We start from the raw sequence: 18628 nt of genomic DNA on the forward strand, positions 1-18628 counted from the left end.
TTATCTTTCTTTGTTTGCTTGCTTTCTTTGTTCTTATCTTCCTTTGTTTGATGGAGTGCTACTATGCCTAATTGGGCATGCCTACTAAGCCTATTTGGGAAAGAGGATTGTTTTCTTTGTTTCTTTGTTTGCAGAGATCCAGCTATATCAACCCCTCTGGATTCTCTCTCTGCACTTCTTCTTCTTTTCTCCCCATCTTTGCTTTTCTAGTTGAATGCACTCTTTCTCACAAAGACCTGGCTCGTAACAAGAGCTACCCTTTACTCGCTCTCGACTATATTCCTAGACACGTTCTCGAAGACACCCTGTTTGACTTGACTACTCGCTCTTGTCCACTCGAACCAACCTCGAACCTGAATTTAACCTCACTCGCGATTGTACCCTGCTTGAGAATAGATTCTCGCGAGAGAATCCTCGGATTCCAGTCGGCTAGGGTGCTCTTTCGCTAGGATACCCTCTTCTACCGCAACTACCTCCTCGAGCAGCTGAACGGCCTCGCCGATATAGCCGTTAGCTTGGTATGCCCCCTTGGTATGCCCCCGCGAGCGCATACCGGGACGCTAGACGGGTAGGGTGCTCTTTCGCTAGGATACCCTCTTCTACCGCAACTACCTCCTCGAGCAGCTGTACGGCCTCGCCGATCTGGCCGTTAGCTTGGTATGCCCGCGCGAGCGTATACCGGGACGCTAGACGGGTAGGGTGCTCTTTCGCTAGGATACCCTCTCGTACCGCAACCACCTCCTCGAGCAGCTGTACGGCCTCGCCGATCTGGCCGTTAGCTTGGTATGCCCGCGCGAGCTCATGCCGGGACGCTAGACGGTTAGGGTGCTCTTTCGCTAGGATACCCTCTTCTACCGCAACCACCTCCTCGAGTAGCTGCACGGCCTCGCCGATCTGGCCGTTAGCTTGGTATGCCCGCGCGAGCGCATGCCGGGACGCTAGACGGTCAGGGTGCTCTTTCGCTAGGATACCCTCTCGCACCGCAACTACCTCCTCGAGGAGCTGAACGGCCTCGCCGATCTGGCCGTTAGCTTGGTATACCCCCGCGAGCTCATGCCGGGACGCTAGTCGGCTAGGGTGCTCTTTCGCTAGGATACCCTCTTGTACCGTAACTACCTCCTCGAGTAGCTGTACGGCCTCGCCGATCTGGCCGTTAGCTTGGTATGCCCCCCGCGAGCGCATGCCGGGACGCTAGACGGTCAGGGTGCTCTTTCGCTAGGATACCCTCTTGCACCGCAACTACCTCCTCAAGGAGCTGAACGGCCTCGCCGATCTGGCCGTTAGCTTGGTATGCCCCCCGCGAGCACATGCCGGGACGCTAGTCGGCTAGGGTGCTCTTTCGCTAGGATACCCTCTTGTACCGTAACTACCTCCTCGAGGAGCTGCACGGCCTCGCCGATCTGGCCGTTAGCTTGGTATGCCCCCGCGAGCGCATGCCGGGACGCTAGACGGGCAGGGTGCTCTTTCGCTAGGATACCCTCTTGTACCGCAACTACCTCCTCGAGGAGCTGTACGGCCTCGCCGATCTGGCCGTTAGCTTGGTATACCCCCGCGAGCACATGCCGGGACGCTAGACGGGCAGGGTGCTCTTTCGCTAGAATACCCTCTTGTACCGTAACTACCTCCTCGAGGAGCTGCACGGCCTCGCCGATCCGGCCGTTAGCTTGGTATGCCCCCGCGAGCTCATGCCGGGACGCTAGACGGGCAGGGTGCTCTTTCGCTAGAATACCCTCTTGTACCGCAACTACCTCCTCGAGGAGCTGTACGGCCTCGCCGATCTGGCCGTTAGCTTGGTATGCCCGCGCGAGCTCATGCCGGGACGCTAGACGGGCAGGGTGCTCTTGTTCGAGCTGCCTTTCCCCCAACTATCTTTTTCCTTTAGCCAAAAAACTGCCTCCCTAGCCCGACCGTCGGCCATAAGACACTCTGAAACTTTCTCAAGTAGTTTGTGGCTTTTATTTGAGCCATTGGGATCGGCACTTTTGAGCAGAATTAGGGCATGAGGCATATATGCGCTCCATACACCACGGTTCCTATAATCGTCGTCAGGAAAGACACTCTCTATCCTTGTGACGGTTTTGATGGCCCAATCTGATAATTTGCCATCTCTCTTTAGCCAGTTGCGCATCGCAAGATGGACAAGCCGGTGGAGGTCGAAAATCTCATTTCCAGCCCTGTCGCTCACGAATGAGTACGCCTTTAAGACCCCGACGGCTTCCATCCATTCCTTTTTGGATTCTGCTTGCGGCAAAAGCGACTTTGGGATTCCCATCGGCTCTATACAGGCCATGAACGACAAAATTTCAGCCGCTAATGATGAGGCACTCTGTATTCGCTCGAAGGATATAAGCCATGTTGTGGCCACAGGATTCTTTGTCTCCCAAGTTCGCCAATCATCATGAAAATCCTCGCTTAACAGATCAATCACATCGCTCTCTTGTTCCGACAACAGCGATAGATAGTCCGACAATGCAGCTAAGGAGTTCTCGTTGATATAAGAAGCAGCCTGCACAATAGCCAGAGGGAGAAAAGTCAGCTGCCTGAGAAGCAAGTCCGTTGCATTGACATCTCGCAACAGTCGTGGGTCACTCAAGCGCTTGCTTAGAAGTTCCCTTGCTATCACCTTGTCCATATTCGGGATTTCGATCACATTTCCCATTGCAATTTTCGAGGCGACCTTCATGAAGCGCGTGGTGAAAAGCACGCTGCCCATACTGTTCCATGGGACATAGCTGTGTAATCCCCGCGGATCAGTATTGCTTGTGCTTTTGTCAAACCACATGTCAATGTCATCGGCATTGTCATATATCAGCAGCCACTGTCCAGCCTTTCTGTCATTTAGGTAATCCCGAAGAAGCGTCTTAGCATCTGCTCGGTTGTCTTCCAGTCCTGGCAATCGTAGTTTTTGGGCAATTTGAAGGTATGTCCGTTCCAGGGCTTCTGAGCTTGTTGCTGGAATCCAAAAAATAGAGCATTCTCGTTCCCTCGCTTGCGCTCGGTATGCAATTTCTATTGCAACCTGTGTTTTGCCAATACCACCAAGTCCGGTGATAGCGACCTTGCGTTGTTGGTTTGAGGAGAACAGCAGTTCCTCGAGCTCAGCAAGCTGACCACCACGGCCAACAAAACCTGCATTCCTTGGGAAGGGAACATTATTGAAGGCAGTGCCGAAGACTACTAACTTATTAGCCTGGTCCACCTGGTTCTTATTTTAGGGGAAGATTTCTCACAATCTGCCGGCTTCCTGGAGCGGACGTTGTCCTCAAATTCCTAATCTCAGTGAGCTCAGTGGTTACCAGCCAGGGCTTTCTCTTTCTTACTTGGATTTCTTTAGCAAGCGTGGGCTCTCGATCGTTTGAACGTGTATCATCTGAACTCATATCAGCTCCAATTCAGTATCGGCTATGTCTAAGAGAAGTCTTCAATATACACACATTCTTTCTGCTTCAAATTCTGTACGCAATCTCGCACCCGAACCCTCTGGTTCTGGTGCCGAATATACTCATCAGTGGCTGCCTCAATCAAGCCCTGTGCCGAATACTCGGCTAGGTCAATCCCCTGGAGCCCTTGCTCCACGTTAAAGCGAAAGAAACGGCTTTCCTCAACTTGTTTAGCCCAACGAGCAATAAATTTCCGTTCAGTTTGTTCTGTTTCGGTAGAGATACCCACGAGAGTTTGAATAAAGAACTTCAAAACTTTGTCGTCTTTAATCTCTTTCTTGCCGGGGTTTCCGGTTCCGATGGAAATGAAGCACTTGACAAGAGGTTTCAACTGTCTAGTGTCAGGGCACCAAATATCGGCTGCCTCACCCTCCACTTCCTCGACTGGGTTATTTGCACCTAATGCTCCATCCACAAACAGACGTTTCCCGATTGACACAGACTTGAAGAATCCTGTCGCGGCCGAGGTCGCTAGAGCAGCTTCGCAAATTGTCGCATGGATATCAAGTCCTTCTGATGAATAACTTCGTAATCGCGTAACCCCGGTCGTTTCTTTAGCGGTAGCACAGACAAACCTTTTCCGATATTAGATATTAGGTGCTACTTTTAGATCCATTACTCACACTTTACATCCACCTTCTTTCCCATCATGAAGTAATCCCGTCTCACTGCCATCATGATGCTCGACGACTTTTGTGATTGCATCCCTCAGCTTCCCTGAGTCGAATTTTGGCTTGATCTTTCCGGTAAAACTGAAACGTAGTGAATTCAGTGTATGTTCGAAGATGGTACGCATAAGGTCTACGTATGCGGTAATGCATTCATCCACGTCCATTTCCAGACGGCCAAGCATAATGGCGATAAGGCTACTTACATTAGTTCGGGTAAAGATCGCAAAGACAAAGAATGCTATACGAACCCGCCTGTGCTTGTCCCACCGATCAAATCAAAGATCTCACACGGCTTCACCGCGGGCAAGTTCGATTGTTGGCGTTGACGATTCACTCCGGCCATGATATTCTTCAGGATAAAGAGAGTCGATAAGCCCCGCACACCACCCCCATCCAGTGACAAGAGACATAGGCCTTTAGTGTCGATCGGGTGTGGCTCACTACCAGTCTCTGTTGCTTGAGATTGCATTGTCGCTTGAGTAGCTTAAGAGAATAGAAAGAATTCCTCAAAATTGACTGAGAGGGTTGCAAATGCCAGTAGGTCGGTATGCTAATGTCAACTTTAATGGTCACGTTCAGGCTGCTGTCAGCTGAAGTTCGCTATAAATAGGCTAAGCATTTTTGCTAAGCGCCTTAGCAGCCTAATGGAATGTCTCCCAACGACACCAGTTTTGGGCGATCAATCAGAGCCCCTGGCGCTATGGCCAACTCCGCCTCATGAATGACACATCACAAGTGCAGAAGTCAGACTCGGTTAAAATATCATGTACAACATACGGAGTACAAAGAACATCAATAAACAGTTTTGTCGGCAATGAATGCCAATAGAACTAAAGTCCCCATTTACGTGAACTGGAGGTCGATGGGCAGTACCTCTGAGGAGACATGAAAGCAACCTATGTCAGAGATTTGCAGCATTCTAACTGATTTTGACCAGCGTGGAGGTTGATCCGATTGGGGGTTTGTATGATCTCGTCGTTGTAGCTTAGCTATGACTAGTACTAAGGCCACGAATGGACTAGCGTTGCCTTACGTAGCTACCGTGGTAGCGGGCAAAGGTGGTGTAGTGGCTACTCTCCTCGTGGCGTTTAGGGCTGTTACGTCCACGTTATATCACAGGTCATTCCTGTCTCTTCGATTGTGGCCTTTGATGGCTATATTTTCGCACTACGTTAATAAAAACCTGAGATTTATAGTCGATCACGTGACATACTAATACAAAGCGGTAATAAGTACTGTGTACCTTGATGTACACTGGTAACAGTATTGTACAGGATGTACTGTGACACCGGATCTCGGGATCCATGGATGGCCACTGATCCGATTATCTAAAGTTAACCCGCACCTGCCACCTGCAGATAGCGGTTCCCCAACACCGAGCTTCATTATTATTTACCCTACTGTGTCCCCCTCATTTACCGAGTTTCCTACCTGTGGGCTACTGTGTAATGGAAGATGCAGCCGAGTCCATACCCCCGATAAACCTGACCGACCCTGACCCTATCCCGACCGTAACCGTAATGGAGAGCCCGGATGTCTCAAGCTCGGAAGAGCACACACCTAGCGATACAGCAGATCTGCCCCATCTCGTCATCCAGTTGATCCAGTGCCGGCATTGTTCCCGCCCTTTGCAAACTCCGCTCCGCTTACCATGCGGAAATTCGGTCTGTCGGGAATGTTTACCCGCCTTTCGGCCGCGGACAGGCATCACTTACCCCGTGGCTGAAGGGAGGGACCAGGAATTTACATGCTTTTGGAAAGGGAACAAGACGTGTGTCGGGAATCATTGTGTGGGAGATTGTGGCGCTGATGTGTTGCTTGGGAAGCTGGCTGGTCTTTTTGGAGAAATACTGGGGTCAGAGGCAAACGATGTGCCTCGGGATTGGTCTGAAGATGACGGGCCCTTACTGCGGTGGAAAGCCGATGGGCGGAATCAGAATGGAAGTGGGCAGTTGCAGCGGCATGGGTGGCTACAGGGGATCTATAACATGGCACTAGAAGGCCGGTTCCCATCTGATGCATGCGAGGTCATCTATGGGGATTCTCCAATCTCAGGCGGAAGCACAGAAGTGCAGGATCTCATTCACTTCCAAACACTGCGAGACAGTCTCCGCGCCGAGTTAGATTGCCAGGTTTGTTATGCGCTCGTTCTAGATCCGATGACCACTCCTTGTGGCCATACCTTCTGCCGAAAATGTGTCGCGCGGGTCTTAGACCATACCGATCTGTGCCCCATTTGTCGCCGAAAGATAGGCATGACGAGTGATATACATTCAGAGCCCATAAATCAGACTGTGGCACGGCTGATCAACTACTTCTTCCCTGACCAGATCGCAGCCAGGCGGGAGACCAGCGCCCAGGATGAGACAGGCCCGGATGACGAGAAGAACTTGCCACTTTTTGTGTGCACGCTATCATTCCCAACAATGCCGACTTTCCTGCATGTCTTCGAGCCCAGATACCGACTTATGATTCGTCGAGTTCTCGCAAACGGAAATGGAAAGTTCGGCATGGTTATGTACAACCGACAAGCCCGAGCACTGCCAGGCCAGCTGGGTGACGTACCGTTCGTGCAATACGGAACGCTCCTGATGATTGAGAGATATGAGCTGCTTCCGGATGGTCGCAGTCTTGTGGTGGCTACAGGTGTGTCGCGATTCAAGATCGTCGACTCGGGGATACTGGATGGCTATTATGTTGCCAAAATAGAGCGCATAGATGATATCTCGCTCGCAGAGGAGGAGCGGCTTGAGTCGCTGGAGACATCAATAGATAGTGTCAATGCTCTGCCCGAAGCGAATGAATCTAATCCCCCGTTAGACTCAATGCCAACTCAGCAATTACTTCTCTCGGCAAGAGAGTTCATCAGCAATCAACGCAGATCCGGGGCTCCTTGGCTGCACCCGCGCGTCATGCTAGCATATGGACCCATCCCCATAGATGCAGCTCGCTTCCCGTGGTGGTTTGCAAGCATTTTACCCATCTCTGAAGAAGAGAAATATCCGATACTCGCCGCCACAAGTGTTCGAGAGAGACTGAAGATTTCAGCAAAATGGGCGAGACAACTCGAGGCTCGAGACTGGTAGGTTGAATATCCATTCTCCCCGTTGAATAGTATTCTAATATTCTTCGAACAGGTCTACTCGCTCATCGCTGTACTCTGTCTTGTGACTATCCGTCCCTCTTCTCATCTTCTGCATCATCCCTCTATTATTGAGGCCCCTGTCAGGGCTATTCGCCTCGATATCGCCGAATGCATTGATGTCAGTGGCACCATTTTATTTCTCGGTCTCGGTGTCAATTAGGCGCTCGGGGGATTCGTTTCCCGGTGTTAGCTCGCAAATACCCAACGAACATGATCAAACTCTCGACATCAGCCAACAAGAACAGAGCCATGAAACCTATATCTCTCAGGGATTTGTCATTGGGGCCTTTCTGGTGATCTTCGTCGCCCAGGTTGGGGTTAATTTCCTGCGTGCTGTTCGAACCGGAAGACGCAGACGACGGTTTCTAGAAATGCAGTTTCCGCAACCCTTGCCCCAGCGGGATAGGGAGCAAGACCGTGGCTTGAATAGAGAGCCTAGGCCCATCACGAATACTACAGAGGAAAGTACACGAGATGATTCGGAGGGACGCCCCGTCACAGGAAACGCTCCTGATGTTGGATAGTGGGATCCAACATGTCTGATATCCAAAATTTACCCCGATTTGGTACTGCTACCCCACAAACAATATACCCTCTTTTAACGAAGCTTTACGATATTCCATGCCTTCTGTTCCCCTTTCTTTTCATCATTATCTGGCACTTTATCCAAAAATGTTGTACATATAAGCCTTTGAGGCTCGGCATATTGATATCCATATCTTCTTGCACCTTGGTATCTAGATTGCCCACGAAGCCTTGTGTTAGGAACCCATTTTACTACAGCATAGGTTCACGGGTCCCAAAGCAACCCTCTATAATATATCCGGGGTGACCACACTCTTTCGAGACTCTCTTTATCCCAGGGGGCTTCGGCGTGATGCCATTGGTCTGCGACCCGATGCTAGTAGCTGCGCTAGAAGCGTCGTAAACCCCTTGCGGTTCAAACTGCCACCCGACGGCTCCCGGATGGGTGAGCCGTGTATTGGGGCCGGATAGTGGAGCATATCAAGTCCAAGGTTGGGCTTTACCGGGAACCATGGAAAGCCCCGGGCTCTATATCACCTTTCAGGTACCTAGGTATGATTCTTCTCCTGATATTTCTATGCGTATAATGCGTATAATTCGTATAATGTGTATAATTTGAATAATAATGTGTTGTACAAAATCCCAGAATGCCACCAGCATGAATAGTTAATATGCCGTGAGAGCCAGCTATCTCTTTGCATTTTTGACTGGGTGTAAGAACATTGGAGGTAGGCAAAGCGGACGACGATGCCCATGCTTTTCGTAGTGTCAGCAAATATCAACGGGTAAAGCCAATGCACCAGCGTCGCAACTCACTTCCTCTTCACCGTCATAACCTAACCAGGCTCGATAAATCCTCTCGGGAAGTTCCGACCCAAACATATAAGACATTTTCATGACAATATCATTGTGCTGATTCCAGTTCCAGATACTATTCCGCCCAGCGCTAATTTTACCAGGCTTTCCGGCATTAGCTCGGAGATTGAGCTCAACAGGATTTGTTTCGTGCGCATGGTAAATGGGCTGAGGAACCTGAACTGCTTTCAGCCCATAATAAAGAGCCCAGGATGCGGGAGACATTTCAGATGCCAGCCCAACACCTTGCTCAGTCTTGTCCTTATGCATAAGCCGGAGTAATCGTGCTGAGACACGGGACATTGCGACAACGGATGCCCGGCGCGGAGTACGTCCCTTCTGGCGAAAATTAAACACCCGGTCAGCAAAGGGCCATTTGGTGTGCTGAGGGTCAAATTGAGGCAACCAGGTGATCACGTCGGCTTCCTCACCCACGCCCCAGCTCCAAGCATCATCATCCAGGTCTGCGCGCAGTGGCTCTGGTGCTTCATCCCCGACCTCGATACCCTTTGCTGGATGTGGTCCCCAGATGCTATTAACGCCGGTCATGCTCTGATCTACCTGATCGGTGAAATTATCCCAGCTGCCGTGGACGGCGGGGATGTAGAAGTAAGAGTTGCGCTCCCATAGGTTCTTGCGAGGCTGTTGTTTTGCAAATTCTGTTGCTTGTTGGAGGAAGTTATAGAAATGTCCCGTATAACGTGAATCCATTTCAAACTGCCAGAAAAAATCGTATTGTGGATTCAATAACGAGAAAATCTGCATCGGCTGGAAATATTGAAGTATGGCTCTGGGAAAGTATTAACATCTCGAAATTTGACAGCTGTAGAGCGAATATGAATAGAAAGCTATCTTACTCGTGAACATCAATCTTCGGGTACCAGTCCTTTAGTATCTCCGCATTGAAGAACACCGCCAGATCCTGGAGCTCCGGCGGAAGAGACTTTTTCAGATTGTCCAAGCCCGCCTTGTCCGTTGGATGAGGCAGTTCGGTATCTTTGGCGTCAACCAAGAGGATTACCTCATACTCTGCGCCGGATAAGAGCGATAGTTCCATTATAATCGACCGGATGTAATAAAGAGCATCTTCCGTGTATTCCATGTCGAGCCATGTGCGCAGAATTACCGCTGTCCGTGTTTTGAAGCTAGCAGAGGTATTGTTTCGATCTGTCTCGGTCTTCTCTCTCCAATGATGTTCATCTCTTCGTTTGTCTTGGTTTCTGTGCAAAGTCGATGTCTTTTCGCGAACATCCGAAGGTTGATACCGGTCTGCATTGCGCTGCAAGCAGTCTTGCTGCAAAGTGGCCCAATTCACATCCTGCCACTGCCCTTTGTCGCCTGTCTCTGTATAGCCATACGCCGCATATCGAGAATTCCGGTCGGCGCAAATACTTCGATTGAGGTTCCACGCCTCGTACGATCCAAATATCGGCGCTGGGAAATCTAGAATCCTATCAGTGGTGAACTAAAACACGCCAGTGTAGGCTTGGCTCAATATCAAACCTGACTGATTCCAACGAAATCCTTTCATCGCTGTTTCCGCGTTCCTACGATCCAGGACTGAACCATTCGCGCCAACACATTGCTGATAAGTTCCTCTCCACCTGTTTTTCCATACAACACTGTTATATTCGGGATATGGATCGTAAGGTATGGATGGTGACTCGTGTGAAGTTGCCAAGACAAGCTGACCGAGACCATTCCCATCATCAGCGGCGCCCGAGCCTAGAAAAAAGGCATTCTTTCTACTGCAAAAAGATGAACGTATTAGCGACCGGACAGAGTTTCGCTGTATCCTGCTATGATTGGATGTCTCAAGATATTAGCCCACGCGGCGAAATAAAGTACCTTGAAGCATGGACTACTATAGCTTGCTCTCTTGACCGAGGTATGAGCATGAAAATTGTAAATGCAAGGACGAGAGCGATCGTAATGAGGCTTCGCTTTAAAGAAGTCCGCAATACATGTCGGCATCTCAGTATAAGGTAGTCAATAGCGTGCATTTTTGGGGTAGGACGTGGTTTATAAGTTATTTAGGAAGTGTTCGGCCTCATGGTCGTTGGTAGTGCATTAACAATGCAGCAGATGATGAAAGGAAAAGGAAAAGGAAAAGGAAAAGGAAAGGAAAAGGAGAATAGTCTGCACCACGAAATCTCGCGTAAAGATCTTAGTACTAGAACTGCATCCTTGGCCGGGGGCCAAAATATGGGCCAACATATCGGCTGCAGGAGAAGTTTAGTTTAGTTCATGATATACAACCAAGCCCAATCATTTGCTACTCCTTTGCTAATTATATGTATGCCTTTTCTCGAACTGAACACACAAAATATGAAAACAAACTAAAATACGAAAGAGCACACGCTAGTATATACTAGTATCTATAGATTGAGCCCCGACCTCTTTATATGCACATACAGCACTTAACAAGTTCCCTTTTTATATTAACTAGCTAGCTCAGTAGGTATTGAAGGTGAAAAGTACCATATGAATTAATTATCAGAAGCGATTGAAGTCCGAAGGTGTCCGAATAAAAAATATAAAAGTGTCGCTATTCCCAGCTCCACCCCCGAGGCTCCCGAGGTCTATACACGGATTACGTAATCTCATGTGTTTGTCCGCGTCTTCTTCTTCGATCGAATCCCGAACAGCCAACAGCGCGCCATGAGCTTAATGAGATGGGAAAAAAAGATGTCGACCAATCAATCCTATACTTAAACCTATTTGATACTCATCAAGAGCCCAAACAGCACCAACGCAGCCATGACGTCGCTCGCATTATCGCTAGGCCCGCCAGCCTTAGTCCAGCTCCACGACGCCTTAATATGTCTATCCAAATTCAGCGAAACTGTTGCCGTCGAAGCAGAGCCTGATATTGTAAGTTATTTCACCTACGGGGCGAGCAGTTTAGTCCAAAATTCTGGAACCCGCCAAATGAAGCATTCGGGCTAACTGTACCCAGCTCCGCCTCAGTGCGCTCAATTCCACCAAGACAGGGTTTGCCTCCTTCGCGTTCGAGAAGGGGGTATTCTTTGAGGCGTATTCATTCAACACCAGCAGTAATGGCAGGAGTGGCAGTATTTCGCTCGACCGGTTCTTCTGCCAGATCTACATCAAAGTGAGTACATAGACCTTTTCCCTCTTGGATTTGTATTCTACACGATGTTTACCAGTGGATCATCTTCGTTACTTTATGCTAATATCAAATTCAGGCGCTTCTCTCCATATTCCGCGGGAGAATTGACAAAAACAAGGATACAGCCGTTGAACGCTGTGATATGGAATTGCATGAAGATCTACAGCAAACCGAGTGTAGACTGACAGTGAAGATGATCTGTGGACTAGGTAAGATAAACCCTTGCATAGATCTGTCTTTCCTAGCTTAGGTTGCATAGCTCTGACACTATATCTAGGCGTGATCAAGTCATACAAGCTGACCTATGAACCAGCGGCAATTCAGCATGCCGTCTTCGACAAATCCAAAGCTACCAGCATGTGGACTGCTGATCCACGGTTCCTCAAGCAGCTCATTGAGCACTTTAGCTTATCTGCCGAGCAGCTGGACATGTACTCCGATTCCGGAAGAGCGGTTTTCACAAGCTTTACAACAAAAATCACCGAGGGCAAGGGTATGTCGAGTTCACCTCCATCGTGTCTCAAAGTCCTAGTTAACTAACACCCAAACAGAGGTGCTAAAACATCCAGTCCACACATCCGTAGCAGCAGACAAGCGCGATTTTCAAGAGTACTTGGTTGAAGAGAACATGCACGTTGCGATCAACCTGAAAGACTTCAAAGCCGTCGTTGCACACGCCGAAACGGCAAACGCCACCGTAACAGCACGGTACACCCGACCCTGCAAACCTCTGCAACTGGAATACCGATTTGAAGGTGTCAACGCAGAATTCACAGTCATGACCCGCGGCCAGGCAGATCTTGATGACGCCCCCTCGTCAACACGAGCGACAATCCCACGGCGAACGCCTGCGCCTATCCCAGTCTCAGCGAGCAAGCCCCGCGATACTCGCCCATCGGTAACACCAAGTACGCAGATGCCCCCGCCGCCACCACGAAGCAGATCGATCCGTCCTCTCAATGGATCATCTACGCAGGAGAATCTAAGCCAGAAGGCTAGCGCAGATCGACCGGCGGCGTCTGGGCTTTCGATGGATTTCGATAGCCTTTTCGTACCTGCTGATGATGATCGGCAGTGGGATGAGATGAATGAAGAAGAGGAGCCGCAGGATATTCTTGGATGGGATGCATCGGGAACACAGGTATGTGGTTTTTTTTCTTTTTCTTCACTGGTTGGTATAGTGTATGGCTAACCAAACGCCTAGGACGCATTCGGGGCATCTATTCGTGACGCAGAGCCGTCCTTCCCGAAGCAGCATGATTCCCACGCCGAAGATCCAGACGATGAAATGGGGATTCCGCCGACACAGCGCTTGTCTCAGGTTTGTGAATTCCTGTTGTTGCGAGACTTTGATATGCGTATGCTGATAGTTAATAGGTTCGGCAATATGGCCTTTTCGACTGAAAAAGATACGTCTTGCCAGGGGCAATGCAGTTGTCAGCAACTCTCGCCGCTCCCTGATCCTAAAGGCGATCATGTAACAACCATCCAGCTAGTCGCACACCCTGCTCCAACCCCGACAACCCTCCCATCCACACCCACAGCTTCGGGGAGCGAAATCACATTATATGTACCCGATACATTCCCCTGGGAATCTGTATCAGGCCCACAATTCCCATGCTCGCCCCATCCAAACGCCGCAACTCGACCATCTCCCAGAAGAGCAATGGCATGCTCACTACCAACAGCGAGTTTAGCAGGAGTCGGAAGATCCGGTGGTGGAAGTTGGCCGCGATCATTGCGTCCCCAAGCCACAATGGAACCACCGACATGATCAAAATCAGAATATGCGTCTGTCTGTGCATCCGATATCGACGGCTCCGCCCGTCCCAGCCCAGGCGCAGCATGTACATAAACCCCATGCCAACTAGCCGCAATACCAGTATAGCGATAACAAATAGCACCTCTGCGCCCTCCACACTCCTCCCCTTGCTCATCCCCCTGTAATGATAAACTCTCCGGAACACCCAATATACCCCACCGATTTCCCCCATCCCCAAGAACAACAAACCGTCCCCGACCCGAAACAACCGTAAACTCCCTCCCACAAGCAACAGCCTGCGCGAAAAACGGCACACGAATATGCACAGGAGAATAAGCAATCCTAGCCCCTCGATTCTCTTCCCCGAGTTGTCCTTTCCGGGCCGCGCCCCAGCCATACACATCCCCATTCGAGAGCACAGTAGCCGAATGTGCCATCCCGCTCGCCAGCGCCGTGATCCGCAACCCCGTTGGCGGGAAGGAGGGGATACATGTCCCGGGGACGGGGGCGGGGTTGTCTGGGCCCAGACCTAGTTCTCCTTTAGGCGAGGATCCGAATACGAAGACTCGATCTTCTGTGTCGGGATCGTGTCCATGGACGACGTCGTTACTGTTTCTTTGTGGCACGGAAGCTACAGCAATCGTGCCCTCCCACGTCGCGGAGACATGTTTGAACTTGGATACCTCAGTGTCGGAGACTGGGTTTGGAAGAATCATTCGACGAAAGCGCAGGATATTTCCTTTGTTGTCGGACTCGGGCTCTTTTGGGTTTTCGGTTGCTTTGTGCGGCCCGCACCGTCCGTCTTCATTACAGCCGGCGGCGTAGATGGAGCCGCTGGTTGTTAGGAGGAGGGTGTGGTTTCCGCCTGCTGCGATGGTGCTGATTTCAGATTCATCTGCAAGGTTGGTGTTTTGAATGGTGGTTATTTGGGATCCTTGTGATGCCTCTGGCTGCTCGAAGAGACATTGCGTTGGTGTGGAGACGTCTTCTTCGTGGCCGATGCCTAGTTGGCCTGACCCGTTGGAGCCGAAGGCGAAGAGTCTCATGATTCTCTCTTGTTTATTTTTTCTTTTCTTTGGTTTATTTCTGTTTGGGGTATCATCGAATCTGACTAAGGGTGCGGTTCATCCATACACATCGATGTCCAAGTCCACCCGTGGACGAAAATATGACGTTAGTCATCCTTTCTGCCTCAGGCAAGAGTTTCAAATTTCAGTCTCTTCCAAAGTTGGTAACTATGACTCTAAATTTGATGGATGGTCATAAAAATGATATGTGTAGTAATTTGCCCAAATAAGTGGTATCAATATCTAGTTAATTAATCGAGGGGCCCGCTTCATGTGTCAAGCAAAAGCCGTGCAAGCTGCATGAAGGTTTCCAAAAGCAACGTGGCGTTAATGCATGATAAGTTCTATGAAAAAAAAGGAAATTTTGAACAAAGGGGGAATTATTGATAGCTATTTCTATAAAGTTTCATGGCCACATCACAGGTAATAACCTGAGGACCGAGCAAAGTACCGGCTTACCGCTTCTCGTTGGAGTAAACTTCCTCAGACTCGCTCTCTGCAGCGGGAGGCAGGGTGAAGGTATCCTGCTTGGCAGACACATTCTTCTCCATGCCCTTGAACATAGGACTGGTGCGGTGGAAGTACGTGTGAACGTGGCCCTCGAGAAGTGAGTCATCGGTATCCAGAGCATCGGCAGCATCCTTCTCGGCAGCCTTGGCGGCCATGGCGGTCTCCCACTCGATGCGGTACTCCTCGACCTTCTGTTGGTAGTCGAGTTCGGCATTGTAGTAGCGGGACTTGCGCAGGACGTAGCGCTCATACCATGACAGGTGCTTGGGGTGGACGGCAGGACCGTGATACTCTTCCTCGCGACCACTGCGGAGGTATTGCCAGCGGCGCTCTTGCTCCTTCAAGTCCAGACCAGTGGTGTCAGGAAGGAAGAAGGCGGTAATGATAGCACCGGCCAGACCGAACCAAGGCACAACATAGAACTTGGTCTGGGTATCGATGTAGTTGTACAGGACGGCAGCGAGAAGAGCACCGGCCTTACCCCAGGCAGCGGACATACCGTGAGCGGAGGCACGAATGGGTGTTGGGAACACCTCGGCAGCAACCAGGAAGGAGACCGAGTTGGGACCGAACTGGTTGAAGAAAGAGCTCAGGAAGTACATAGCCTGGAAGGCCTTGATGTTCTCGGGGCGGCGGTAGTATTCGAAGTTGAAAGCAGGAACGATAAACAGAACGAAGCAGAGCATGAAACCAATGATCTGCATCCATTTGCGACCGTACAGCTTGTTGTCGATCAGGAAAGAGGCCAGGTAGTATCCGCAGAGAGAAACACCGACATTGACCAAGTTCCACAGCCAGGTGGGCATGACGGAATTAGATGCGGGACTGATCACCTTGATAAACTCACTCTGGAAGAGCTTGTTACCGTAGAAGAAAACATCGTTGGCGAACCAGCCACCAGCAGTTGCGAACATGCGGAATCCGAAGTACTTGAAGGTCAGCTTCAAGGACTGGGCATCATAACCAGTGACGGAAGCCTTCTTCTTAGCAGCGGTAAGTTGCTTGCTAGCAGCCTTCATGTGGTAGGCACGGTAGTAAACAAGCCACAAAGTACCGACGGCGGGGATTGCGAAAGAGACACGGTAGGTCCACTGAACAGAGACGGTGGAGTAAGGGTTGTTGCCACTGCCGTGGTGGAAGCAGAGCAGGAGAATGATCAGGATAACCTGATTGAAGAACTGACCCCAACCCTGCATCAGGAAAGCGGCAGTGACCTTGCGACCACGGTGCAGGCGATCTTCTTTGGTGGAGACCTTTCCAGAGCCGACGGCATTTTCCATACCGCTAGTGGCAGTCATGGGGTACTCACCACCAACACCGATACCGTAGATGAAGAGACACCAGGCATAACAGATGATCCAGCCATTCTGGGTGACACCCCAGGCAGCAGTCAACATGACAAGACCGAGAAGCATGATGACAGCGTCCTGGATCAAACCCCATCGACGACCAACCCTAGTCCCACGTTAGCATAGACTCATTTCCAAGGGTGGGACAATTGCAGCTTACCAGTCACCCAAGACACCGACCAGAATCTGACCCACAATGATACCGATGATCTCGAGGTAGTCAATAGCGTAGATCCACTGCTGGCTGCAAGTTTTGGCGTGCTTCCAGCAATCAGGGAAGGCTGCTTGGAAGAGAGGCTTGATGTTGCCGATAGAGAAGAGCACGTAACCCTCCAGACCGAGACCAGCACCAGGGAGGACCATGTTACGGAAGTAGTAGGAGATGGGCGAGAGGGGGTCCACCTTCATCATAGACCAGATATCCATCAGCTCACGCTTGGCCTCCATGTTGTTGTAGGAGGTGACGAAGGTGATCTTTTTCCACAGCGGGAGATCAGCCCAGTAGACACCCTCGGGGGTGTAGCTGTCATCGGGACGAATGAGGGAATCGAAAGCACCCTTCTCATTCATATCCATATCCTCCAGCGGGTTGTGGTCTCCCGACATGTCGGGCCCATGAGGGGCACGAGGACCAAAGTCGGTCATCGTGGGAGGATTCACCGAAAAAGTGTCGCGTGAGCAAAAACTTTATCCGTGAAGAGGTTCAATTCCGGGTTAGGGAAGAGTCGGAGTGACCAAAATTGTTCGGGAAGGTAAGTGACTTCAACCCAGGAAAGTGGCGATTGACCTCTTAAGTATAAGAAAGGTGGGAAGAGGAAGAAGAAGAGGAAGAGGTGAGAAGGAGAAGTGAGAAGTGAGGGAAGCGGAGCGCGGAAGACATGCAACGACACAATTTAGTGTCTCCACTTGAAACTCAGAAAAATTGGCGAACAAAAAAAGAAAAGCTTGGAAAGTCAGAAGGCAAGAACCACTCCATCTCGGGGTCAGGGCCCTCTGGGACCCTATTTGGGGTGTAGTTATGGGTCTGCTATTGCTGGTTTTGGCTCCGAAAGCAGAATTTCTACTTTTAGTGGATCGAAGTGGATCGAAGTGGATCCGATGGGTCTTCAATGGAGTGACCGGCGACCAATTAAATATGCACGTGGGGGCAGAATCTCAATTTTGATCGCCACCGCCTGCGGTTCGTGGCAGATCTTTCCAAACTTTTCGCGGGGGCGATGAATTCTGTTCACCGTTTGAGTTAGAACATGCAATAATAATTACTCCTACAACATATGTTGTATATGTTATGGAGTATCTACAATCTCACCTTATTTGTAGGTTTTGAAGTGTTTACAAGGTACAGATTTTATTCATGGACTTAAACATCACCTCTTGGCTAAATCCTCATTGCCAAGGCACTGCCAATGCAATGCCAATGGGATGCCAATGGGATGCTATCGGGCAAAGTGGCATCCGCCTTATTCAAACACCTAGTCCCGGAGCCGGAGCTCATCTCGGATCGAGGATAATATCATTTACGCTTTGACACACGTACAGACTTTCTCTACTCCATAGCGATTGTCTAATCTCTCTGATAGGCAAGAAAGAAATCATTTCTCCCACAAATCACTTCCATATGGTCCAGTGCGCCAAAACGGGCCGCATCTGGGCCATTGGATATTGACGTAGTGGCTGAGGCAGTTCCGCGCTAGTTGGCAACCCCCGACATCTTCCTTGCATGATCTCTGGCCAATCAGCGTGCAGTATTTGACCATGTGCAACTCCATTCTCCGCACCTTCCCTCGAAATCTAAACCTACCTTCAACACGTGTTATCACGTTGCGTGTCACTACTATCTTACATTCCGATCTATCCGGTGTAGTTAGTAGATGGCATGAGCTAGATTCTCATTGACACAAGTGTTCTGGTGAAATCCGGTTTAAACGAAACTAAGATTGTGTACTATCGACCATGTTGGACCAAAAACACGTCTGATATCGATACATGCGAGCATATTGACATCAAGACTTTCGAGAATCTTGGCCAAAGCTTGCTTTGTTTCCTCGCATCGGCACAAGCAATTCCAAGCAATTCCAAGCAATCCCAAGCAATTCCAAGCCTGTCAAGCAATGGTAAGCGTACCGGCAGGGCGTCGCCAAGTATGCTTCTACAATGCTTGGTCCTCTAAG

At 50.0% G+C, this 18628-nt stretch overlaps 6 protein-coding genes across 6 annotated transcripts; 2 read left to right on the forward strand and 4 right to left on the reverse strand.

Annotated features, from left to right (window-relative positions):
* Positions 1 to 510: 510 nt before the first annotated feature.
* Positions 511 to 4580, reverse strand: N7516_006261 (Acyl transferase/acyl hydrolase/lysophospholipase; the record flags this gene model as incomplete). The annotated part of the gene is made up of 7 exons (XM_057218981.1): positions 511 to 1191; positions 1244 to 1318; positions 1362 to 1865; positions 1892 to 3199; positions 3433 to 4015; positions 4064 to 4306; positions 4360 to 4580. 7 exons carry the CDS (start codon positions 4578 to 4580, stop codon positions 511 to 513), a joined length of 3615 nt encoding a protein of 1204 aa, XP_057073072.1.
* Positions 4581 to 5559: 979 nt separating this feature from the next.
* On the forward strand, positions 5560 to 7197 carry N7516_006262 (uncharacterized protein; the record flags this gene model as incomplete). Its single annotated transcript, XM_057218982.1, has 1 exon — positions 5560 to 7197. One exon carries the CDS (start codon positions 5560 to 5562, stop codon positions 7195 to 7197), a length of 1638 nt encoding a protein of 545 aa, XP_057073073.1.
* A 1352-nt stretch (positions 7198 to 8549) lies between these two features.
* N7516_006263 (DUF3405 domain-containing protein) lies at positions 8550 to 10639 on the reverse strand (the record flags this gene model as incomplete). The annotated part of the gene is made up of 4 exons (XM_057218983.1): positions 8550 to 9426; positions 9494 to 10079; positions 10140 to 10384; positions 10485 to 10639. 4 exons carry the CDS (start codon positions 10637 to 10639, stop codon positions 8550 to 8552), a joined length of 1863 nt encoding a protein of 620 aa, XP_057073074.1.
* Positions 10640 to 11396: 757 nt separating this feature from the next.
* Positions 11397 to 13173, forward strand: N7516_006264 (uncharacterized protein; the record flags this gene model as incomplete). The annotated part of the gene is made up of 7 exons (XM_057218984.1): positions 11397 to 11510; positions 11596 to 11751; positions 11846 to 11978; positions 12047 to 12262; positions 12321 to 12910; positions 12974 to 13090; positions 13147 to 13173. 7 exons carry the CDS (start codon positions 11397 to 11399, stop codon positions 13171 to 13173), a joined length of 1353 nt encoding a protein of 450 aa, XP_057073075.1.
* Positions 13174 to 13242: 69 nt separating this feature from the next.
* N7516_006265 (RCC1 domain-containing protein) lies at positions 13243 to 14577 on the reverse strand (the record flags this gene model as incomplete). Its single annotated transcript, XM_057218985.1, has 1 exon — positions 13243 to 14577. One exon carries the CDS (start codon positions 14575 to 14577, stop codon positions 13243 to 13245), a length of 1335 nt encoding a protein of 444 aa, XP_057073076.1.
* A 476-nt stretch (positions 14578 to 15053) lies between these two features.
* Positions 15054 to 17102, reverse strand: N7516_006266 (putative MFS phosphate transporter; the record flags this gene model as incomplete). Its single annotated transcript, XM_057218986.1, has 2 exons — positions 15054 to 16563; positions 16618 to 17102. The coding sequence occupies 2 exons, from the start codon at positions 17100 to 17102 to the stop codon at positions 15054 to 15056; spliced, it is 1995 nt and encodes a 664-aa protein (XP_057073077.1).
* Positions 17103 to 18628: the final 1526 nt, after the last annotated feature.

This window comes from Penicillium verrucosum (genome assembly GCF_028828655.1).
Source record: "Penicillium verrucosum strain IBT 35672 chromosome Unknown utg000002l_segment0_segment0, whole genome shotgun sequence".
NCBI lineage: Eukaryota > Fungi > Ascomycota > Eurotiomycetes > Eurotiales > Aspergillaceae > Penicillium > Penicillium verrucosum.